Consider the following 26846-nt stretch of genomic DNA (forward strand, 5'->3'; position numbering starts at 1 on the left):
TTTTAAATATAAAAATAAATATACTAGACATCCCTAATTTTGGAATTAAATTGATCCAATTTAGAAGGATGGGAAAGTCCACTAGGCATAAATGGGTTAATTATATAACATTGTTATTGCCATTCAATATGTAGCAAATTCTTAACCCAAAAATGGTTGTTTAAGTTCAAAGAGTTAAGACTACATTTGATTAATCTTGGATGCCAAATAATTAATTATTATTTTAGGTACACATGTTGTGAAGGCATTTTATCAACATAAGTTGAATGCACAAATGAATATAATCACTCAAATAATGATGCTGTTACTCATGCTTATTATATACCCTATTTCCATGCAAAATGTGTTTCACTTTTGGGTGTGTCTTGTACAGGGATACACAGTAATTACATGAAGTCACAAAAGAATTCTGTTCAACTTCTAATCGGAGATACATTACATTAAAGAATCTGATAACATACTTAAAATTAGGAAATTTTCAATCACTCTTTTGTAAGTATAAGGATCTAATTGACAACATGACAAAACATGAATTCTTTCTAAATGTTGTTGTAAAATATGTGTTTTTTTGTTACCAAGGTGGCAAACTGAATTTGTGCTGTTTGTTTCATGTTTATTTCACTGTAACCTTGTTGTTTTTTTTCTAAACAAATATCTGTTATGTTTGAATATTGTATTATTTATTGAAAGCTTTCTTTTCTCCACTATCTGTTAAAGGGGCCTTTTCACAGATTTTGGCATATTTTGAAGTTTGTCATTAAATGCTTTATATTGATAAATGCAAACATTGGATCTTAAAAGCTCCAGTAAAAAATCAAGAATAAAATTAAAAAAAGGAAAAAAAATAGCCGGTACCAGGGCTCAAACCAGTGACTCCTGGAGTCCTGGAGTTAGTCTGAAGTAAAAACGCATTAGCCCTCTTGGCTATTCCGCCGAGTTTACACAGTTTAAGTATTTTATACCTTATATAAGCAATCTTCGTAGTTTCGTAAATTTAAACGACAACAACAGAACTCTCCAAATTATTCAATCGTTTCGCGTTGCATATATGATATACATATAATATTTAGGTTTTCAAATCGTCAAAAGATACATATAATGCCTATATTAGACTATGGTAAATGTTCAGTAATACTGTTTCCTCACAAATATCATAACTAAAACGAAAATTTGCGAATCTATTAAACCGTAAAAAGATCTCTTTAAAGGCTTTCAATTATTTTCAAATTATTATAGCCTCGCTCTGAAAAGGGGTTTTAAATTCAGGTCCAGATAAGATGCGTATATGCGTAAAATACTCATGGAAAATTTCCAAATACACATCAATTATTCTTTTGATGAATGAAAAAAATAATCATAAAATTGACAAGAATTTTGTGCAATTATCAGTTGGACAAACAGTGCCCCAATTCGGATTATTTGATCAGCCATTTCAAAATGCATGTTTATGTAAACAAGAGTAGATGTTCTTTATTATGAATACATGTTTTCTGCATGTTCATGTATATTTTTTTTTATAAAATTCAAAATCAAAGACTTTTAGACTTTTGCGGGAGTATTTTAAATACACACGCCAAAGTCTTTGATTTTGTATTTTAATCATCAGCTAAAAAGGTCATGAGTGAAATACTCTTTATCTTAAAAAATTATCTGGGGCTCTGCAGTTTAATGCATGTGTGTAAAGCGTCGTCCCAGGTTTTTTTTACACACATGCATTAAACCCTTTTTTCCCGGAGCAAACATTGTATTTATTTTAATGCCATGTTGATCTAAAAACTCTCGTCAGAATCGCCCATATGCTTATTTCCCGTCTTATATTTATGTACCGGAAAATCAGTATTATATCAGAAGATTTACCAAATCTTTTATGCATTATTATTTATTACAAATATTTAGATGTTTTTGGTCTTATGTAAACCACCCTCTCCATATAGTATTTATAGGGATGTTCATGTTTCTTATTATATAAAGAAATTGATGTTTCTAATTATATGAAAAAATCATGTTTCTAATTATATACAGAATTAGATGTTTCTTATTATATGAAGATTTCTTGTTTCTAATTATATGAAGAATTTCATATTTCTTATTATATAAAACTTGTATTTCTTACATATTATTAAGCATTAAATCTAGGGATGGTGTCAAGGTTATCATGTGATATTTTAACACACCAAATACGTCAATCTTTATTAAGTAATTTGTATAGCACCATATTTGCATGCGAAGTCGTTTTTGTTCAGTCTATTCATTTTGTGAAATCTTTCAAAGTTCTTGCTGAATTTCTGTCAATGCTTTATTAGTTTTATTTGTTTCATTGATGTTGTGAATATCTATTTTATATCTATTTTATTTTCTTGTATGATGTGTTCCAATGCACATTTTATACAGACAACAGTAGGAGTAATGTTTTGCAATACTTTTATATATACTTTTATATAGACAAAAGCTTAAATAATCAGCATTTAGTATTATATGTTTGAACTGCAACTGGCTATATGTTTGTACTGCAACAAGCTATATGATTGAAAGTTATCAAACATTTCTACATTTCAAAGCCTTCACTTTCAGACGAAAGCACGGATACCGATACACCCCCCCCCCCCCCCCCCAGTTAATAAGTATAATTGTAGTATTAGCAATAAATAACACTTATTCAATTGTATTCAGAAATTCAATTGATTGAAAAACAACAGCATTGTTTTCTGTACTTTTTGACACAATATAGCGATATTTATAACTGTGGGTTGGGTGACGTAACGGGTACCCAAATAGCCCAAAGTTGGTACAGTAGAAGGAGATGTACTGATAATATCTATCTTATCTGTTTAATAACATATATCGATATTTGAAAATGACAATGCACAACACAAATCATTCGTGTCATTTTTACGCGTTCATAACGGGAAATTAGGTAATTCTATCAGTTGAAGCTGCAACCCTCAGTGGCAATCGCGGTTACAGAAATTTCCCCAGTTTACGACGTGTTCTTATGGTATAAGAATTAAAATATTATCTACAATGTTATTTATCCATTTAGTTTATGACAAAACAAAACCTTGTTAGAAAAACTTTTTTTCACACATAAGTTATTAATGGCGGGGATTTCGATGCACGATCAGCGGCGAGTACCGTAATCCCTCCTGTAAGTACAGATGAAAGGGGATATTTATCATATGCTTGCTTTAAGGGATCTTTTCACGCTTTGGTAAATTGACAAAATTGAAAAAAGTTGTTTCTGATTCGCTAATTTTCGTTTTAGTTATGATATTTGTGAGGAAACAGTAATACTGAACATTTACCATGGTCTAATATAGCCATTATATGCATCTGTTGACGATTTTAAAATCTAAAAAGTATAAAGCGTTTCAACGCGAAACGATTGAATAATTTGGAGAGTTCTGTTTTTGTCGTTAAATTTTGGGAATCTACGAAGATTGCTTATATAAGGCATAACATACGTCTCGGCGGAATAGCTCAGTAGGCTAAAGCGTTTTTACTTCAGGACTCTGGCAGGACTCCAGGGGTCACTGGTTCGAAACCTGCTCCGGGCAATGTTCTTTTCCTTTTTTAATTTTATTCTTGATTTTTTACTGAAGCTTTTACGATCCAATGTTTACATTTATCAATATAAAGCATTTCATTAATAAGTTAAAAAATGCCAAAATCTGTGAAAAGGCCCCTTTAAAAGACATGAACCAATCTTTGTAACGGAAAGTACACACATCATTCAGGTACTTTTATTTAATAAAATAGCATTCTATACTAGGGATTTTGATAATTTCACATATAAAATGACCACGCTCATCTCTAGCGATGGAAGATCTACCGAAATCTCGCAAGTTACGACGTGTTACAGTGGTGCTAGAAATAAATAACTTTTCGCAATAGGTATTCATCGATGTATATTTTTTTTAATATTATTTGTTACGTTATATAACTCAACGAAATCCCCGTAACTGATAGCTAATTTGATTGATGAACTATTTGTTTTGTAATTTCACAATAAGTAATTGATAGTAACACTTATATCAGTGTGATAAGAAATTATAATTTTAATTGCTGTTATATCGAAAATTTCGGTTCATGGTCGAACATTACCAAAATCCCGGTAATTGATATAATAATGGCCTTTTAACATCCTCTTTTTCTTCCAATACTGCACATTTATCCCACCGGGGTATTTTCGTACAGAGGTGTATATACAAAGGCGTTGTGCGGAGTGTAAAGTGCAGATTAAAACCAAATAAAAAAGCTATGTCTTGGTCTATGGTGTGCCTGCAAGACCCCTCTTGAAGGCCTCAAGACTTACTGCCGTGGTCTGCTGCAGTTGTAGCTGGTTCCACAATTGAATCGCCGAGGGGAAGACGGAGTACTTAAATACATCTTTTCTGCAGAATGGTACGAGAAATCTGTGTCCATAGCCATGTCCACCAAGAGTCAGATGATGTAAGAATCTCACTGGTGGGATGTCGATTAAGTCATTGTTTATGCGGTAGACCATAATCATTTTCGAGTTTGCACGGCGATGTTGTAGCATACTCCATCCAAGCTGACTAATCATATTGCTGGTACTACTTGTTCGTCTGTAATCACCCTTCACAAAACGGGCTTCACGTCTTTAGGATTGGTCTGACAAGCGTTTTGTATGAATGCGCCTTGATCTCTTGTCGGCAACTTGCCAGATTAAATTCTCCTCAGGAATGCTAGGCTGTTGATTGTCGTTTTCACAGTGCTTATATACATAATAATTAATACATTTATTACTTAAATCCAATACGTTTCGTTATTTTAAAATATTATCACTTCCTACAGTTGAAAAAATAAAGCATATTGAGATTTCTCGGGACCTCTGTAATAACGAGTAGATCTATTTCGATATGTCTACATACTAAACTTTTAGTGATGTTGGCGCTTTGATAATAGTATATTAGTCGGATTTAATTTCCACTCATCATGTGCTATCATACAAATCTTTTCATAGGTAAATAAATTTATTCGCTTAAACATTAAGTTTTCGTTCGAAATCATTTAGAACGAACGCACCATTCGAACGCACGTGACCGTTACGTCACATCCTTCAAAAACCGGTGTCGAGAGAAGAGCATAGTTCGCTGACCGAGAAATGGCATTGCTACGGAACAAAATAGTGCAGATTCTGTTAAACCAACAGGTATTTATTTGATTCAACTTATTAAATATAATATTATCATCTATGGATATTTGATTTAATTTATTGTCGTTTGGTATCACACATTTACATTACAATGCCAAGGACAGCACCTTGAATCGATCGGTGTAAATCCAAGGGGGTGGGGTGAGTGTCAAACTGCAGGTTTAGTTTTCGGCAATTTCGTTTGAACACTTTTTCGCATGTAGTAAGTATTACCACAAGATTTACTCTTTGCATTGACAGAACTGATTCATATTCAGATTTCAGGACTTACTAATTTATTGAACAACACTTGTTGTCAAGCAGGAAGGGGGAAAATAACAAATGTGTCGCGTTCTGAGAAGATTGGGCATAATGCCTGTGCGTAAAGTGTCGTTCCAGATTAGCTTGTGCAGTCTGCACAGGCTAATCAGGGTCAACACTTTCCGCCTAAACTTGATTTGCAGGAAGGAGGGACTTCCTTGAAACTAAAAATACCATAAAAGCGGAAAGTGATGTCCCTGATTACCCTGTGCGAACTGCACAGGCTAATTTGGGACTACTTTTTACTCACATGCATTAATCCCAGTTTTCTCAGAACACGATACAAATTTCTGCGCAGAATCATAAGTTTTGATTGCAGATCACAGTTTACAGCACACAGCCTTTAGGTGCATGTGACGACAGTGTGAAATATATATCATGCCTAGTTTTTTTCCATGACAATCCTCTCAACTAGATTATTACTTCAAGAGACATACAAACACACTCATAGAGCCTTTGATATTTTATGCTATGGCGGCTCTGGGAGTTCATATGCACCCCTTCATAAACACGATGGCAGTTTTGCACACAGATTTGGTGACCATCACTATAGGGATAATAAACGTTTTCGAGTGCATGATCATCTGCGGGCGCTCGAAAAATCCGTTCCTACCAGAGTGCCCGAGAGCGCCCGCAGATGATCATGTCCGAGAAAATGTGTATTTTCGCTTTTATTGCATAAACAAATCACACATACCAAAATAAATTAAAATAACATTGAAAATAAAATGTCTTGTTCATTCGACATGGACAAAATAATTCGATTATTTCATATGACGTCATAAAGTTCAAGGTTGTGTTTTACATATGCCTCACTTGGTCATCATCAGAAATGACGAGGCTTTACCTTCGGATAGGCAGTTTTCGATTGAAAATGTGTTTAAACAGTGGATTAATGCAAAGTTGAAATGCAGCCGCGCAAAGTAAGAAATGAGGAATTATTTTGGAATGTACTGGTCGTGACGCATAAATATATCATCAGAATAAGTCTTTGTTTTCATAGATGTTTCATTCGACGATGATTCATACAGGTCCATCTTATTTTGTTCCTACTAAGTTTTCTAAAAATTAATACTGCCAACATATTGTCACTGAAGTATTTCAAGCATGCAGCAGGATCGTTGAAGGTTCATAAACACTTACATTTGCATAGTCACTTGAAAGTGTTGAGTAAATAACCTTAACTTCATTGACGTTGCCAATAAATAAAGTTGTTGTCAAGAGAGTGCATATGGCATAATTTGAAAAGTGGATTGAAATATTCATTGCCTTTATCCCTGCATGCATGAGGAAACTGGTGCTTATTCAGTTTCCCATTTATGCTTGGAAAGTTGTTGAAGTCTGGAGTTATTAACACAGTTCATAATAACTTCATTGAATCCAATGAAAAATGGGAAGTAACTTCGCGTTGACCAGTCAATGGATACGAAAAACACATAACAGGGCTTGAACGGCATGTGAATTGCCTTGTTAATACACGATTTCTCCCGTTCAAGCCCTCCTTTTGCAAAGTTTCTGCACCCCACCAGAGGGTATTTTAGATAGAGTTTGTGCAATAATAAACAGGCATCGTTCGTAACCAATTAAGGAAAGCGATGAATAAACTTTCAATGCACATTACATTTACCTAAATGGCAGCCTACGGACTTTATCCTTTGCATGCAACCTATAAAAAACACGACAATGTTTCAATACTGTATTCTTGCTTCCATTTTCATTTTGAAATTTGGAATAGTGTAAATATTTGACACCTGTTTGACATTGTTATCAACTAAGGTTACATCAAATATTATGATCTGCAAAAGATTGGTACACTGCGACCTAACCGATAGCGACACTTTTTGTCAGCAACATTATGACAGTTTCCCAATAATGGTGGATAGAGCGTTCGAAAGAATAACAAAGTAAATAAAAAGCAATTATTTTTTGCTTTAATGGTACCATTTGCATGAGTTAGTGCTTTAAACAGGTAAAGTTGATATGTTTTTGCAGTATCAGTGTTCCTTATCATTTTTAGTAGTGATTAAATTTTCACCTTTGCACAAACGACGGCGCATTGCATCTCTCAGCAACACTTTGGGTTATAAAGCTGAGAGTTGAATTATTGCAACTAGAGACATTATGAACATGTCTGATTCACTGTAAAATGACATAATTTTATATAACATCACTGTTAGCGGGAAAATGTTGCAGCTACTTTAAAATTGACAACACCATATAATGACATGCATCTGCTTACATTTTCAGTCGACGTTGGGTTCCTGCAAATATGCCACTGCATCTTCAACAGTGAGTATTCATGTAAACTCTCAACACATGCTTGACTGACATTCTGTTTCATTCATTAATGTGATTGATTCAAGCAAACAAATTAAATTTGCACAAAAAATGTGTCTTTAACATACTTGGGTATACATAAAAAGTAAAGTGGATGTTAAACCTGACTCAGAAAATTCCCATTTCTATTTAAAACACTGTACAAAATAGAAAAATACTTAAAATACTTTATTTTTGTTACTTTATCACTAGCATTACAACTTCCCAAAGACAGTCTGGTTGGTTGACTGCTATTGGTTTATTAGTCCCCTACTGGTGTAACTTAACCCTTTCCCCCATAAGAAGCACATGAAAATGGCTTTTGCAAACAGCATAAAACCAGAACAGCCTGTGAGTAACCTGCACCCTGTTCAGGTTTTATGCTGTTTGCTGCTCATCAGTTACTAAGAGTTGGAAATAAAGCCTTTAAAACTTGAAACTAGTATGAAATGTATTTCATTAAATTTAAGTTTTTTAGGGACTACAAATGCGTCAAAATAAGTATTTGTATAAGGGGTAAACGGTTAATAGTTGTAGAGGTTTCCTTCTCTTCCGTCCGCCTATGGGTTTGTCTGTCAGTCAGAATCTGGATCCTGTGATAACTCAAAAAGTATTTGGACTATTTGGATGAGTTGAATGGTGTGTGGTTAGAGTGCTTTTTTGTGATTATGCATGGTTATTTATTTTTTTGTCTTGACAAAAATTGTGGCTGTGATGGTGACAGAAATTGTGGCTGTGATGGTGACAGAAATTGTGGCTGTGATGGTGACAGAAATTGTGGCTGTGATGGTGACAGAAAAAAACAATCATCTGAATCCTGCAATTACTCATCAATGACAATAGCTAGGCTGGTGAGAGCCTACAGGGAATATGCAATTTATTTCAGTTTTGTTTATCTGGCACCAAATCATAGGAAACCCTACACTGCAGGTTTGCTTAAGCATTTTTGAAAAAGGAGTCTGGTCAAAATAGAATTATTTTAATGGATAAAATGGCAAATTTGGGAATTTTTTATCGACAAAATGGACCAAATTTGGATATTTTTTTCAACAAATATTGGCACATCTGGCCTTTTCATGGCTATTTTGGGAAAAAAATCATATAACAGCTATGTACTTTGTTAGATGTTTAGAAATAAAATTTAGATATAATATTCATTAGACACTTCTTTAAAAAATAATAATTGGAAATTGGGATTTTTTTTACAATTTGGGTAATGGATTGGGTCTGTTTGCTTTGGGATCAGGTCCGTTTTACAGCCTTTTTAACATAGCAGAAAAACCCCATGAACTGTTTTTTCTTTTGCAGAACCTGCGTGAGGTGCTGACCAATCTGATCCCAGAAAAGCAGGAGGAAGTGAAAAAGTTTCGAGCAGAACATGGCAAGACTGTGGTTGGCAGCGTCACAGTGGATTCGGTACAAATTTCACACTTTCCTGAAAATCATTTCGATTCATTTGACCGTTTTCCACAATCAGTGCATCATCATGGCCTTATCATGCCTTTGTAATCCAGCCAGACAAATCCCCAACCACAATGGGGATTGACCCCGGGGACCGCCCGGTTCCATATCAAAAGCTAGCAGATATAGCAAGGCAGTATAAATTCCCCTTATACCGAACCCTGCTACAGACACCCCCTCTAATTGAGAAATTCTTCCATGAATTTCCCCATGCCACAACATCTGAGGGACATTTGACACACATGGTGGGTTTTTTATGTGGGAGCCAATGTAACCAAGCCAGAAAAATCCCCAACCACAATGGGGATTTAACCGGGGACCTCCCTGTTCCAAATGAGACAGCCACTATCGCGTCACTATAAAAGCTAGCTCATATAGCAAGGCAGTGTAAGTTCTCCTTATTCCGAATCCTGCTTCCCCTTTAAACCAGTTTTTCTCATACTGGGGCTAAAATATCCCTGAGGTTTCAAAACTTTGTGCGTTTCAGATATTAGACTGCTATATGATTGAATTACTATAAAAAACGTCAAAAAACCCAAACAAGCAAATATTCCCCAAGTCTGTTGCTCATAATTTAAACGACCAGATAAACTAACAGCTGTAAATATATGGATGAAGCTGTTCATTTAACTGTATTGTTAACTCTTTAATATATGTTTAAATTGTAGACAAACTTGTATGATCGAAAAATTCCATATGTTTGATAATGACCTAGCTATGAAAATGAATTTGATATGGGTTCAATGTTAATAGAAAGTTACCTTAATCCTTTTGCACTCAGAGCCAAAGTGGAAATGGCTTTGTGCAAAAAAGCATAAAACCTGGACAGTCTGCGAGGAACTCGCAGTCTGTCCAGGTTTTATGCTATTTGTTGCTCATCAGTGTCTGAAGGCTGGAAATGAAGCCGTAAAAACTAGAATCTAGTAAGAAAGTTCTTAAATTAAATATAATTTCTAAAGGACTACCCCCGCAATGTTTTATGATGTTAATCCGGTTGTAAAATCCCATGATCAAAGTGTCATAAGATATCGAAAACAGGTTCGAAATTTGGTTAACTTAGAGACATAAATAACGGATGAAAACTCGTGTGTCCGAAAATAAAGAGTCACGAAAAATAATTATTTTGGCTAAAAAAGAGGGTGTCCGAAAACTTAGAGTGACTGAAAACATAGAGTAATTACGGTACAAATGAGTGAAAGTACGTATCTAAGTGGTAAAGGGTTAATTGGCTGTAAGTTTTAAGCAACAAGGTTCCGAAATTTAGAACCAGTGTATTTTTCAGATTTATGGGGGCATGAGGGGCATCAAGGGTCTGGTGACAGAGACCTCCGTCCTGGATGCCAACGAAGGCATCCGTTTCCGTGGTTACAGCATTCCAGAGTGTCAGAAGCTACTGCCAAAAGGTACATACCACACTGTAACATGTATTACGCGCAGTTTCCAATTTTATGGTGGTGTGCCTTATACATGGAATAGCACTAGGATTGGATTTGCTAGGTTTTTTTTTGTCTAGGATTTTTTTCTACAGTGTTGCATTGTGCACCATAAAGTATGGTACAGCAGTTGTTTTTATTTCCCCTTTAGAAGAAAAGGGGGTATCAAGTTTTCACACTGTCTGTCAGTCTGTCACACTTTTCGTGTCCGCTCTCTTATTCAAATAGTTTTCATCCGATCTTTGCCAAACTTGGTCAGAAGTTGTATCTAGACAATATCTAGGTCAAGTTCGAATAAAGGTCATGTCGGGTCAAAAAGTAGGTCACGGGGTCACTTAGTGCATTTCAATAACTTCTATCAAAGCGTTTATTGGGGGCATATGTCATCCAATGGAGACAGCTCTTGTTTTGACCCATTACAGCATCGATTTGACTTAAATTGTTATTATATTTGATAAGCAATACTTATGCATTTTTTAAGCATTGAGAATTTGTTTTATTTTCAATTCGATATATCATAATTAAAGTTATACTAATAAAACTGGATAGGGATACAAACACTGAGTGATAATAATCCATAATTTGAAAAAGTCTATTATTAGTTTTAAACTACATACATGTTTTGTATGAGTCGTGCTCTGTGAAAAGGGGATTTAATGCATGTGATTAAAGTGTTCCAGATAAGCCAATGCAGTCTGCACAGGCTAATCAGGGACGACACTTGCCGCATTTATGATATTTTTCGTTTCAAGAAATTCTCTTCTTAGCAAAATTCCAGTTAAGGCAGAAAATGTCATCCCTGAGAAGCCTGTGTGAATGTACACAGAGTATATGTGTCGTGTTCTGAGAAAACTGGGCTTAATTCATGTGTGTAAAGTGTCGCTCAGATTAGCCTGTGTAGTCCGCACAGGCTAATCGGGGACGACACTTTCCGCTTTTATGGTATTTTTAGTTTCAAGGAAGTCCCTCCTTACCGAAAATCAAGTTTAGGCGGAAAGTTTCGTCACTGATTAGCCTGTGTGGACTGCACAGGCTAATCTAGTGTTTTATCCAGGCCGTTTTAGCGTGGTGCGGCGCCACGCCGCTTTTTTGAAGCGCCTCGCTGCCCCTTTCAAAGCAAATCAGCGCCACGCTGCCCTTTTCAAAGGCCGCCGCCCTGTTTTCCGGCGTGCGCGACCTTATTGATAACATCTTAATTGCCTCTTAACCAAGCTTCTAAGCCGACTTTTATCAGCGAAGATTCGCGCGGTTGTGAATACGTCATGCGTGAATAACCATGTGTCAATATCAATCGATAATTTCAGTGGCTTTGTAACACCAATCGGTCCGGATACAATCATGCACAGTTACATAGGAGACTTGATGAAAACCTCGATGTTATTCACGTGGAAATTGTGCATTTCATGCATAATTCAGTTATATCAAAACATTTATTTTTACGCGTAATTAAATTTAAAAAAAACACCAGTTGTATCTGTAAAATATTGATTTGATTTCAATTTAATGCAAAACAGTTTTAAGTTAATAAAAATTAATTTAAAACAGGGCTTGCACTAAGCGGCGTACGGCCGTATATTAGGCCCGATAATTGTTTCCATACGCCGATTACAAAACCCCATGACGTCCACTGTACTTCCTGAAAATTGGCCATACGCTGAAAATAGCAACCCGTGACATATTAAAGCTGTCGATTAAAATAACGCTCCGCCTCCTATCCAATACAATTGGCGCAGTCTCATATTAAAGCTGTCGATTAAAATAACGCTCCGCCTCCTATCGAATACAATTGGCGCAGGCTCACAGTAGATGTGTGTTGATGAATTGTAGCAGACGACAATCTTAACACGTTTGCTGTTCACGGTTAGGCAGACCGCGCTTAATTGGAGCACGTGCTTGTTTATAGACCGTTCCATAATTTAGTAATTACCCAATTATCTCCCCTGAATACTCTCCGCGTCCGCCATTACACTACTGCCAAACAACCGGTAACATATATAAGAGAGCACCGATTATTCAACGGGTGAATTTCTTTCTTTTTGTAAAACGTGTTTGTTTGTCATGCAAATTGTATGAAATAAAGTTTTTCTGCTAGAGGAGATGTTAAGTTAGTGTTATAACAGAAAAATGTTTGAAAACGTGCATTTTTTAGGTATTTGTCTAGGAAAATAAACACGTTAACACATTAAAAAAAAACATTTAATTAAACTAAATGCAATATTTATCATTTGATTATATGCATCAATCTTAAAATCGCGTAATCCTTTGCATTCCAGTGTTGAATTGCCCGTTTGTTCTGCATAATCCGATTATCTCGTTTTGATCAGATATTATCCAGACTTAACTAACAACATGGCGTCATCCCGGGGTGTCATAAACCACACTGGGTGGCAGATGACAGTCTGGTCATTAAACACAATTGATGATGCCACCATGTCTTCTCTTTCTGGTAGTATAAAGCAGTCATTTGGTTTAATATTTTACCTCCGACATACTTAACAGTTGCGTTCATTAGATATGTTACATATTGTACAAATTAAAAGTAATGTCCAATATAGAATATCAGAAATTGTACACCGTAAAGATACTAGCCCGTTTAATCCCTGGTTTAATTTATGAAAAAAAGTATTTGATAATTATAAAATTTACCTAAAAACATAACATTTAACGTATTTAGCGGGTATCGGTTAATTAAAACTACGTCATTTCGTATGAAGATTTAATGTTACGGCAATGCACGAACGACATCATAAAACAAGAAATTACATTTGACACGAACGGGGGTAAATATTGTTTAAAAAAAATATTAATATAGATATATGTGTGTTAAAATGTTAGATATTTGCCACTCATACTCACTAGTAACGAGTTTTCAATATACATGAATACACAGTTCAAATTGCATCATGTAAAGTTGTGTTTTTCAGTTGTATGTTTATATTCCTCAATAGCGTCATTCTCTGTACAAAACCCATCAAATTAAAATTACATGTTAATACTGTCATGCACTTCGCTTTTAATAGGGCTTTGTAGTACGTTTATTTTCAATGCACCCCTTATACTTTCTATTACTCACGTGTTTATCACACTAACGTACTCATGCCATTCATATTTATATTTTTATAATTAGATGTACATGTATTACTATTGTAATTTATTGAAGCTTTTCTGCAAAAAATATTACGGCTTATGCATAGAGCTCTTTGTTGTGTCAAATTGTCGGCCTTTCAGTCTTCAGATAATCTTTAATTTGATGCTTATGCCGCGTTTTTAAAGTTGCAAATAAATGTATTAATAAATTCGTTTGGCGCTTAATAATATATTTTTGAAATATTATTTAGGTGTTTTTTTTCGGAGTTTTTTTGTGTGGATTAATTGACTAAACATTTGGTGTCGTTATCCATATGTTTTGCGTTACTTCAAAGACCTATAAAATACATTTTTTAGTATTTTTTAGCTTTATAGCTGTTAAATGATTCACAGATGAAAATATAGATATATCACATAGATCACATTCTCTTCATCTTCCGAATAATCACATAAAAGATCGTCAAGATCAATATCACTCTCTCATAATAAAAAGCTCGTTTTTTAACGTGACAAAATTCCATAATTAAATATAAATCCAAACCACAATTTTTTATCTTTGATATCAGTTAGAACAAGAAAAATAATGGAAGGCGTATCAAAAATATCATACTTTATATAATATGTTATGATTTTGGAATGTAGATTTTTACCACATGAGACCAATTACAAACAATTAGCGGTAATTAATTGCGCGAGAATCTTTAATAAGTATTAATTAAAATATAAATTGCTTGATGTTGCGGCTATTAAAATCAACACAACAATACATGCGCGAATTGTATGTGAAACATTAAAAGTAACAAGTCTAATCAAAGACATAGTATGAGCGACTGAACCGGCAAATTTTCGCCGATGATTACCACTTGATTACAGATATAAAAAAAACAAATACACGAAAGCATTTTAAACATTTTATTTGTAACAATCAATCTCAACTTCAAACAATCATTTAAAAAACAAAAATGTGATAATCGCCTCACATTAATTCATTAAGTAATTTATTTATCCGACAACGGTTTAGCGGGTATTCTCTACGTTTTTGGCTTTTGGAATCGCAGTCTCGCACCAGTTAGCAGCAGTGTAATGGCGGACAGTCACGTGACTGACAATATGGCGGCGGTCAATTTATCGATTATGAAACGGTCTATTGTCACGATGTTTTGATTACAATAACGTGTGAATGTCGGCAAAGAAGTTGATACCCCGTCTTGGACCCTGTTTGGCCAAAAGTTGTTAATTGTTGTAACAGTAGTAGGCCTGCACCATTGGTTCAATTAAGGACATTATGACCCGTTTGTAACTTGTCAAAATATGTTAATTGGCAAACACAAATATGCATTTTACAAAAATATTGAACTTGTACCACTTATCATTCGTGTTTAGAATGTCGCAACGTACGCTTTCCGATTTTGGCATTCCACTTTCGACGAAACGTAAATTAGAAATTGATGCAAATTGCTTTGTAAGCAAAACAAGTTTATATTGGAGACCAATTAACGTGTGTTGAATTAATTGACAATGAACAAAAGACAGTACGGCGCCGTTTCTAGTTACACTTTTTTGCGAAATAAATGTTCTCAATACAACACATGGTCATGAAAACAATGACATTACGCAGAACTTTCTGACTATTCAACAAAGTGTTAGTGTATGTGAATCTCCATTTAAGATGCATATAAAGGACAATGTGTGTAACGTTTTAAATATAAATAATGGTTTACGAGGGTAACTCATTTAACAGTATTCTAAGACATCTTTGAAAAGCTATAGTTTGCATAAGATATATATCCTATGGTGTTTAATCTTGTTTTTTGTTACTACATGAAAATATAAAACACATAATAAAATATACATTCTGGATTTTGTTGGTTTAATTATTCAACAATTAATCTCAAAACTATACATACAATGTTTGTGTGTAACAAAGCTTGTAATTAAGTCACTATACAGATATATGTGTGCCCTTTTTATGGATGTCGCGCGCTAAAGTGCCCTTTTTTGAAATTTTGCACCACGCCCTTTTTCCTTCCTGTATAAAACACTATAATCTGGGACAACACTTTACGCACATGTATTATGCCCAGTTTTATCCGAACAAGACACATATATATTCCCTATAAAACAACAGAATACATAAAATAAACGATTAATAAACCTCACCCAACAACACATTGTAGTATAACTGTTGGAAAAATGCGTCTTGATGTATGTGTGTAAATCCTCGGCCCAGATGATCATGTGCATGCTGCACTGGCTAATCAGGGACTACACTTTTCGCTTAAAGGCATTGTTTTGTTGAAAGAGAGTCTCAGAAAAAAGTCGAATTAAGGCTTGAAGTCTTGTCCCTGATTAGCCTTGAAGTATTGTCCCTGATTAGCCTGTCTCTTGAAGTATTGTCCCTGATTAGCCTGTCTCTTGAAGTATTGTCCCTGATTAGCCTGTCTCTTCTGGAAAGGTTCTAAGAGGAAGCCTCTTCTAAAAAAAACTCCAGTCAAGGCAAAAAGTGTTGTCCCTGATTAAGCATGTGTGGACTGCACAGGCTTATACGGGATGTGACTACACACATGCATTAAGCCCAGTTTTCCCAGAATGAGGCACATTTTAATGTTGTTTTTCACCATTTGGGGAACGGGGCTGGGTCCCTTTTAATTGGGATAAATCACGTTGTTAGACTTAAATTGTGAAATAAGTGTTGTTGATTGTTTTGCTAAAAATGCTTTGAAATTGAAAATTAAAGTTATTTTAATATTTTAATATTTTTTAAACTAAGGTTCAATTTATAGAGCTGGATTTGATAATTAAATGTTATGACTTATTTAAAAAAAATAATTTGTTTGTGGAAATCTTAAATTGGGAAGATATATTTTGGAAAAATATTTACTTTTTTTCTATTATTTGAACGGAAAAGAAACTTCATATAGTTTCATTTTCTGTGATAATAATTATTTAAATATTTGTGGTTGCTTGTATGAAGTGCTAGTTATCCCCCGCAAAAGGCGGAGTGATATTGTTTTGGCGTTGTCCGTCCATTTTTTCGTCCTTCCGTCTTTTCGTCCGTCCGGAGCCGCATGGAAGTGCTTTGGCGGATTTCATTGAAAGTTGGTATGAGTATATCTATGGATAAGAGGATGATGCACGCCAAATGGCATTGTACACCATCTGTTAATAACGAAGTTATGGCCCTTTGTATCTTGAAAAAGTGCTTTTAAGCTTGACTATTATATATGAAATATATAAAGTGAAGCTATCCTACTCACCCCGGCGTTGGCGTTGCCGTTTCTGTTCCCGTGTCCGTTTGCGTGCAAATGTTAAAGTTTGCGTACTACCCCAAATATTTTGTCCTTTGACATATTGCTTTCATATTTTGCATACTTGTTTACCATCATGACCCCAACCTATAAACAAGAGCAGACAACTGTATCAAGCATTTTGACAGAATTATAGCCCCTTTTATACTTAGAATATGCATATTATTGATAAATCTAAGTTTGCGTACTACCCCAAATATTTCCTGTGTCCCTTGACATATTGCTTTCATATTTTGCATACTTGTTAACAATCAAGACCCTAACCTATAAACAAGAGCACACAACTGTATCAAGCATTTAGACAGAATTATTGCCCCTTTTATACTTAGAATATGCATATTATTGATAAATCTATGTTAAAGTTTGCCTACTACCCCAAATATTTCTTGTGTCCCTTGACATATTGCTTTCATATTTTGCATACTTGTTTACCAACATGACCCCAACCTTTAAACTAGAGCAGACAACTGTATCAAGCATTTTGACAGAATTATGGCCCCGTTTATACTTTGACAAAACAACACTTACCTTACATTCCACAATGCACTCCATCCAAACCATCCCCCACACCCCCCCTCCCCCCCTGCCCACAGAACCTCCCCCCCCCCCCCCCACAACCTCCCTCCCCCCCAATTTTTTTTTCTTATTTTTCAAAGATCATCTATTAAATGATCACCCACCCACATTATACCCACCCCCTCCCCTCTCCATGATGGCTTACGTTATACTGTCAAGCACTTGAATAGTCGAGCGCACTGTCCCCTGACAGCTCTTGTTTATGTCCCCCACCACTATAGTGGGGGACATATTGTTTTTTCCCTGTCTTGGTTTGTGTGTTTGTTTGCTCCAACTTTAAAATTTTGCCGTAACTTTTGCAATATTGAAGATGGCAATGTCAAAGGTCAAATATATAGCTTCAAAGCGGCGCAGAAGGGGACATAGTGTTTCTGACAAACACATATCTTGTTAAGTTTCAAATATAACACTTTTGTGTCCAAAAGCATATTGGCGGGGGATATCAATTCAACGAATTTGCTTGTTTTCCCAAATTCAGCTAAGACATTTAAACATCTCATAATCTTCGGCCCAATATCACAACTATATTTCAAACTTGTGTGTTTCCAGGTAACGGAGGTACAGGTGAGGAGCCCCTGCCAGAGGGCCTGTTCTGGCTGCTGTTGACCGGCCAGATGCCCACCCAGGAACAGGCTGATGCAGTGTCCAGGTATTTCCTGGGGTTTTCCTGGGCCTGTCAAGGCTTTTTTCCTGGTTTTGTGAAGAGGTCTTGGCTCCCCCCACTCATTATGTGAAAAAATAAGTAGTGAACTGGTGAAAAACGGCCATTCTCACAGAAGGAATCTTGGGCTGATTTTTCACCGATCCATTCATAGATTTGAACCGCGCTCTGTATAAACTGGGTCTTATGCATGTGGGTGAAGTGTATTCCCAGATAAGCCTGTGCAGTCCACACGGGCTAATCAGGGACGACACTTTCTGCTTGCACTGGATATTTGTTCAGAAGAGACTTACTTTCAACGAAAAAATTCCATGAAAGGGGAAAGTGTCGTCCCTGATAAGCCTGTGTACGCGCAGGCTAATCAGGGATGACCCTTTACGCTCATGCATTACCGGTAAGCCTGATTTTCCTAGTGCGCGGCTTATGTTTTTTCTTTAAATCTCTCTTTTGTAATTTATTGAAGAAACACGATGATCAGTCATGTGTCTTTTAGTATTTTGCGAGCTAGAAACTCAGTAATGTTGTAAGACAACACGTAAATATGCTGGTGGTTAAACCCAAATTTCAAGAGTGTGGTCCATTGTTTGTTTCTTTCCTTCCAGAGAGTGGAACAAGCGTGCGGCCATTCCCAACCACGTGATCCAGATGTTGAACAACTTCCCCAGCAACCTGCACCCCATGTCTCAGTTCAGTGCAGCCATCACCGCCCTCAACACGGAGAGCAAGTTTGCCAAGGCATACTCTGAGGGAGTCAAGAAGACCAAGTATTGGGAGGTATAGCCAGTGTTTGTTTTTTGTTGTCATATTTGAGGCCAACATTCAAGAAGTATTTATTTCTCACAAATGACTCGCAACAACTCAACATTGAAGGTGTCCAAAAAATTTTATCTAAAGTTAGTATGTATTTTTTGTTATAAAGCTTAATATAAACACCTTTCACCTAGACTGCATTTTTAGCTCGTCTGTTTTAGGAGAAATCCCGAGGTATTGTCATAGCCAGCACGTCGTGTCGTGTTGTCCGCCGTAGGCGTCGTGCTTAAACCTTAACATTGGCTCTAAAATCAAAGTGCTTCCACCTACAACTTTGAAACTTCATATGTAGATGCACCTTGATGAGTTCTACACACCCCAACCATTTTTGGGTCACTAGGTCAAAGGTCAAGGTCACTGTTACCCCTTAAAAAAAATAAAAAATTTGACAAGCTTTTATTTATTAAAAAATTCAACCGGAGCCGAGCGTTTGCACCCGTTATGCAGTACTCTTGTCTTTTAATTGGGAATTTCTTTAAACAAAAATTTCCATAAAAGCATAAAGTGTCATTTTAATTAGCTTGTGTGGACTGCGCTGGCTATTCTTGGATGACACTTAATCCAATCCAACCCTTGTCTTGACTGTTTGTTTCCAGTACACTTACGAAGACTCGATGGACCTGATCGCCAAGCTGCCAACAGTTGCGGCCATCATCTACCGTAACCTGTACCGGGAGGGAAGTCCCGTTGGTGCCATTGACATGAAGAAGGACTGGAGCTGGAACTTTGCCACCATGCTCGGTTATGAGAACGCGGACTTTGTGGAGCTCATGAGGCTCTACCTCACCATCCACAGGTATCGTACCAGTGTTGTAATGCTCCCGGTAGGGTGGCATATAGCAGTTGAACTGTCGGACAGTCCGTCTGTCTGTCCGTCCGTCTGAAAACTTGGTCATACCTTTTGCAATATTAAAGATAGCAACTTGATATTTGGCATTCATGTAATCTCATGAAGCTGCATATTTTGAGTGGTGAAAGGTCAATGTCAAGGTCATCCTTCAAGGTCAAAGGTCAAATATATGGCCCCAAAAGCGGCGTCAAACTTTAACCTTGGTCATAACTTTTGCAATATTGAACTTAGCAACTTTATATTTTGCATGCATGTGTATCTCATGGAGCTGCACATTTTGAGTGGTGAAAGGTCATGGTCATCCTTCAAGGTCAAAGGTCAAATTTATAGCTTCAAAACGGCACAATAGGGGGAATTGTGTTTCTGACAAAAACATCTCTTGTTTTATAATGTAAACTGCCATTCACCCCTGACCATATCATGTATAGCTTGAGTGGAGATAAGTCATTAAATAAGCCTTGTTTTGAGAAAACTTAGTTAAATACATGTGCGTACAGGTCATCCAAAATTAGCCGGTGCAGTCTGCACTGGCTAAGCCGGGACGACATTTTCTGCTTAAACTGGATTGTTGCTAACTAGAGACTTCCTTTAAATATAGACTACCATAAAAGCAAAATGTGTCGTCCCTGATAAGCCTATATAGACAACACTTTATACTTTATAAAGCCAAAATCAGAGCTCATATAGTAATTAGCCAAGTACTACCTTTGTGTGCCTCATAGCAGGTATGGCATCTGCCTAGCAACCATAAGGTGATGTGATCATTGATCCCTATTGTGGAAGCTTTCTTTTGATCGCTCCCAAAGAAATCAAGTACAGGTTCCACCTAGGAAATAGACTCAAGAGCATTTCAATAAGTCATAGGCTTTCGATGCCATCGAGATAAAATAAGTAGGTTTAAACTAAATCAAATAAATTTCAGTGATCATGAGGGAGGCAATGTGAGTGCCCACGCCACACATCTGGTGGGCAGTGCCCTGTCAGACCCTTACCTCAGCTTTGCTGCAGGAATGAACGGACTTGCTGGACCTCTGCACGGATTGGCTAACCAGGTACACAGCTGCATCCTTTCTTTAGCAGGGCCTTATATGATCTTATTTTCCTCAAGTATCATGGTTACTTTGAACTTTGTTTTCCCGTTTTTGTTTTTGTAGATTTTTAGTCAAGCCCGTTTAGGGAAATCTCATTATAGCAGTCACTATGTTAAAATGTATAAAGGTGTCTGCGTCAGAGCTTGTACTTGCTGCGCTCGACTGTATCTTTGTCATTTATTGTGCAATTTTTAATTAACTGAACTGTTCACCATCATGAGATGCTGTGTCTTGTGTAAAATCCTTCTCCCTACCTCAAATGTCAAGGTCACACAGAGATCAAAGGTGATAAAACAACTGTTACTGTGTCATTCATTCATCATGTCGAGAGATACAGAGATAAAAGGCGATAAAACAACTGTTACTGTGTCATTCATTCATCATGTGGATATGTTGGTAACGGGCATCTAGTTCATTGCTAGATCTTTTATAACCAGAGTTGTTGTACAGGAAATGCTTTGTTGTTGTTGTACAGAAAGTGCGTTGTTGTTGTTGTACAGGAAGTGCTGGTGTGGCTGACCAAGGTACGAGAACAGGTTGGAGACAACATTACTGAGCAACAAATGAAGGACTTCGTGTGGAACACACTCAAGGCAGGACAGGTAGGCACACAACTGGTTTCGGTAGACAGGGCTTTTTATGTCTCCCACCACTATAGTGGGGGACATATTGTTTTTGCCCTGTCTGTTGGTTTGTTTGTTGGTTTATTTGTTTGCCCCAACTTTAACATTTGCCATAACTTTTGCAATATTGAAGATAGCAACTTGATATTTGGCAAGCATGTGTATCTCATGAAGCTGCACATTCTGAGTGGTGAAAGGTCAAGGTCTTCCTTCAAGGTCAAAGGTCAAATATATGGGTCAAAATCGCTCATTTAATGTCACTTTTGTAATATTGAAGCCAGCAACTTGATATTTGACATGCATGTGTATCTCATGGAGCTGCATATTTTGAGTGGTGAAAGGTCAAGGTCATCCTTCAAGGTCAAAGGTCATATATATGGGGACATGGTGTTTCACAAACACATCGCTTGTTTTCCCTGTTTTTGTCCAGCAGCCTTTTGTCTATCGTTTTGTGAAAAAATGAGTTGCAAACTTTTTAAATTGTGGGTCATTTTCCCATGTGTTTGTGTTAAACTCATGGATTGGTCAACAAATGAAATCAACAAAAATTGATGTCATACCAGTAATAATTATTTTACAGTTTTTATGTCCCCCACTATAGTAGTGGGGGACATATTGTTTTTGCCCTGTCTGTTGGTCTGTTGGTCTGTCTGTTTGCGCCAACTTTAACATTTTGCAATAACTTTTGCTATATTGAAGATAGCAACTTCATATTTGGCATGCAGGTTTTTTTTCCCACTTTTTGGGAAGATAACCCATGGCTTTGGAATTGGGAATTTTATCGGCATTTTCATGAAATTGGGAAAATGAATTCATTAGCCTTTTTTTCCCCACATGAAAAGTCCACTGATTAGGGAAATACTAAATTTGATATAACTCTTTATAATCATTCAAATTAAAAGAACAAAATCATATAATACTTTGTTAGATGTAATTGAATTGAAATTGAGATGAAAAACGCATTAGACTTCTTTCTAAAAAAAAAAAAACATTTGTTTTTTGAAATTGGGAATCTTTTGCCACATTTTGGGAAAAAAGTATACTTTTTGAGATTGGGAACATAGCCGAATTTCGGCTATAAAATCGGGCCAAAAAAAAACCTGGCATGCATGTGTATCTCATGAAGCTGCACATTTTGAGTGGTGAAAGGTCAAGGTCAAGGTCATCCTTCAAGGTCAGAGGTCAAATATATGTGGCCAAAATCGCTCATTTTATGAATACTTTTGCAATATTGAAGATAGCAACTTGATATTTGGCATGCATGTGTATCTCATGGAGCTGCACATTTTGAGTGGTGAAAGGTCAAGGTCAAGATCATCCTTCAAGGTCAGAGGTCAGATATATGTGGCCCAAAACGCTTATTTTATAAATACTTTTGCAATATTGAAGATTGCAACTTGATATTTGGCATGCATGTGCATCTCATGGAGCTGCATATTTTGAGTGGTGAAAGATCAAGGTCATCCTTCAAGGTCAGAGGTCAAATATATGTGGCCCAAATCGCTTATTTTATGAATACTTTTGCAATATTGAAGATAGCAACTTGATATTTGGCATGCATGTGTATCTCATGGAGCTGCACATTTTGAGTGGTGAAAGGTCAAGGTCATCCTTCACAAGGTCAAGGTCATCCTACAAGATCAAACATCTTATAGGGGGACATTGTGTTTCACAAACACATCTTGTTGAATGCTGTTTAAACATTGGCTGTATTTATTATTCTTGAGGGTATCGAAAGTGTATAAAGGTACTATAGTCTATTAGAACTCAGAGTGGTGAGAGTACGTGTTGTGGGTTGTGCTGTATAAAGGTACTATAGTCTATTAAAACTCAGAGTGGTGAGAGTACGTGTTGTGGGTTGTGCTGTATAAAGGTACTATAGTCTATTAGAACTCAGAGTGGTGAGAGTACGTGTTGTGGGTTGTGCTGTGATACATATAAAGGTACTATAGTCTATTAGAACTCATGAGTGGTGAGAGTACGTGTTGTGGGTTGTGCTGTGATACATATAAAGGTACTATAGTCTATTAGAACTCTGAGTGGTGAGAGTACGTGTTGTGGGTTGTGCTGTGATACATATAAAGGTACTATAGTCTATTAGAACTCAGAGTGGTGAGAGTACGTGTTGTGGGTCGTGCTGTGATACAGAGGCTGCACTCTGGAAAAACAGGGCTTAATTCTTGGCATAAAGTGTCATCGCAGCAAAGCATGTGCAGTCCACACAGTCTAATCAGGGACAACACCTAAAGCACATGTATTAAGCCCAGTTTTCCAGTGCAAGGCTTGCTGATTACAATTTATATAAATTCATTAACGAGTCCCTGTAAGTTATACCTGCTTTTCAAGGTTGTGCCGGGCTACGGCCATGCAGTGCTGCGTAAGACCGACCCCCGATTCACCTGTCAGCGAGAGTTTGCCCTCAAGAAGCTGCCCAACGACCCGATGTTCAAGCTGGTCTCCAGCCTCTACAAGGTGGTACCGGACATACTCCTGGAACAGGGCAAGGTGCAGAACCCATGGCCCAATGTGGACGCACACAGCGGTGTACTCCTACAGGTAAACATCTCTAGGTGGCCAACCCATGGCCCAATGTGGACGCACACAGCGGTCTAATCATACAGGTAAACATCTCTAGGTGGCCAACCCATGGCCCAATGTGGACGCACACAAAGGTGTACTCCTACAGGTAAACATCTCTAGGTGGCCAACCCATGGCCCAATGTGGACGCACACAGCAGTGTACTCCTACAGGACGGTAAGGGATCTTCATTTTATGTCCCACAATAGGGCGGCATATTGCAGTCACATTGTTTGTTCGTCTGTTCTTCAGTCCATCTGTCCATCATTTGTTTCTGGAGTGTTTTCCTAAACATTTTCAGATATTTATCCAATTTATGGTGTGCGAGTCTGAACAGGTCTTCAGTGAAACATGTTAACCGGTTAATATCTTGTTTCATTTACGTTTATTGATCAATGTTTTAGAAGTCTTAAACATCCCTAATTGTTTTTAATTCAAGTCTTTTAATACGATTAATATTAGTAACTAAGCTACTTTTTAAAACAACTATCATTTATACCTATCATTTTTCTGTAACAAACATATTGTCCTTAAGGAATGAGCGTAAAGTGTCGTCCCAGATTGGCATGCATAGCATAGGTTAATTAGGGATGACTATTTCCCCTTGTATGGTATTTTTGGTTTATAGAAAGTCTCTTTAGCAGAAATCAAGTTTAGCCAAAGTGTCTTAGCCTGTGTGGACTACACAGCCTAATCGGGGATGACACTTTACGCACATGCATTTAGCCCAGTTTTCCCAGAAAAAGGCACAAATGTTCCTCAACTTTGTATTACAAATTGTCAACCCAAAAGCCACAGACTTTTGGCTCCAAATTAATAAGAAAAGAATAATCTGCCCTTTGCTTTCAGTACTACGGTATGAAGGAGATGAACTACTACACCGTTCTGTTTGGTGTGTCAAGAGCCCTGGGAGTGTTGGCTTCTCTCGTGTGGGATCGCGCGCTGGGCCTGCCCCTTGAGAGACCAAAGTCTTACGATACACCACATCTCATAAAGCTTGCACATGCTGTCAAAAAATAGACTCGCCCTTAATGTTCCATTGTGTAGATTTGCTGTTAAGCGTAATGGCAAGAAAAAGACTATATTCAATTCTGATATCAAACCACATCGTCGCATAGCGCAATTTCTCTGCAGTTAATTGTGAAATATATCAATGCCAATATGCCATACTTTACTGTGTATGACGCACAGTTTTATAGCCCTAACATGGTTGCATGTAATACATGTTAAATTAGCTTAAGTTGTTATAACGGACACAAATATAAATGCATCTTCATAGTGTGTGTGTTAATTTTAAAGATTTAAATGTTAATATTTAGTAAATTATAATTAATTAATTTCATGAAACTAAGTTTGTGTATATTTATGATGAATAAAAAATATTGTTGGACATTTTGACCAGCATTCTAGCATATGGACACTTGTAATTTACTGAACATTATTTATAAGAAACTTTTGTTACTTATATGCAGTGTTTGTTTTCTTACCATTCTTCCTCCTTGACAATGCTTTCTGCCTCTTATGATAAATGATTAAGAAATGAAAATGTGTAACATGTTACAGATTGTTATTGAATACTAAAATTAAGATTGTAATTTTTCATGATAAATATGCAATCTTTGTTTTCGTACTTTTTCTTCTGGATAATAGCGAATAATTTCTGCTTCTTGTATTGTGTGTCACCCTATGTTTGTTTTAATTAGTAATTGTAAATTTGGTATAAATAGTTGTTTAAACGAATTGAACAACTATTTATTTATTTTCCTTTTTGTTGTTGTTGTTCTTTATAGCTGATGTGGGCACAAAGTGCTCACGGGGAGCTTTTAGGATACCGTGTTGCCAGTTGTCCATCAAATTTTGGTCAAAAATGTCAAAGTTGAAGGACATCAACCAAACCTCATTTTCTTAGTGAAGATAGAAAATACCAAAATCAGGGACCACATTTTCTGTTTTATGGAATTTTTTGTTGAAAGTAGGTATTTTCTAAAAGAAAATCCACTAAAGACAGAAGGTATCATTCAAGATAAGCCTGTGCGGACAGCACATACTAATCGGGGGCAACGGTTTATGCACAAGCAATTAAGCCCTGTTTTCCCAGAGCAAGGCTCATATTAAATGGGCCATAATCTGTGAAAAAGGGGTTAAATGCATATGCGTAAAGTGTCCTCCCAGATAAGCCTGCGCATTCTGCACAGGCTAATCAGGGACAGCATTTTCCGACTAAACTTGATTTTTGCTAAGAAGAGTTTCTTGAAACTAAAAAATATAAAAGCGGAAGGTGTCGTCCTTGATTAGCCTGTGCGGTCTGCACAGGCTAATCAAGGACGACACTTAACACACATGCATTAAACTTCAGTTTCACAGAGCACGGCTCAAATAAAAGTAACTTGTCTTCATGTCATCGGTGTACAAACTGAAGAAATATCTGCTCATTTTTAGCTCATCTATTTTTTGAAAAAAAATTATGAGCTATTGTCATCACCTTGGCGTCGGCGTTGGCGTCCGGTTAAGTTTTGCGTTTAGGTCCACTTTTCTCAGAAAGTATCAATGCTATTGCATTCAAACTTGGTACACTT

At 36.6% G+C, this 26846-nt stretch overlaps 1 protein-coding gene across 1 annotated transcript; it reads left to right on the top strand.

Annotated features, from left to right (window-relative positions):
- The first annotated feature begins 5023 nt into the window (after positions 1 to 5023).
- On the top strand, positions 5024 to 26034 carry LOC127863001 (citrate synthase, mitochondrial-like). Its single transcript, XM_052402341.1, has 11 exons — positions 5024 to 5173; positions 7724 to 7765; positions 9101 to 9208; positions 10536 to 10656; positions 18207 to 18306; positions 18921 to 19092; positions 19725 to 19924; positions 20901 to 21030; positions 21570 to 21671; positions 24039 to 24248; positions 25120 to 26034. Exons 1-11 carry the CDS (start codon positions 5126 to 5128, stop codon positions 25288 to 25290), a joined length of 1404 nt encoding a protein of 467 aa, XP_052258301.1. The 5' UTR covers positions 5024 to 5125; the 3' UTR covers positions 25291 to 26034.
- Positions 26035 to 26846: the final 812 nt, after the last annotated feature.

Source organism: Dreissena polymorpha, chromosome 1 (genome assembly GCF_020536995.1).
Source record: "Dreissena polymorpha isolate Duluth1 chromosome 1, UMN_Dpol_1.0, whole genome shotgun sequence".
Taxonomy (NCBI): Eukaryota; Metazoa; Mollusca; class Bivalvia; order Myida; family Dreissenidae; genus Dreissena; species Dreissena polymorpha.

Coding starts and splice junctions, on each gene's coding strand:
- LOC127863001 (XM_052402341.1), top strand. CDS start 5,126: ATGGCATTGCTACGGAACAAAATAGTGCAGATTCTGTTAAACCAACAG. Junction 9,209..10,535: donor GCAGCGTCACAGTGGATTCG/GTACAAATTTCA, acceptor TGTATTTTTCAG/ATTTATGGGGGCATGAGGGG. Junction 10,657..18,206: donor TCAGAAGCTACTGCCAAAAG/GTACATACCACA, acceptor GTGTGTTTCCAG/GTAACGGAGGTACAGGTGAG.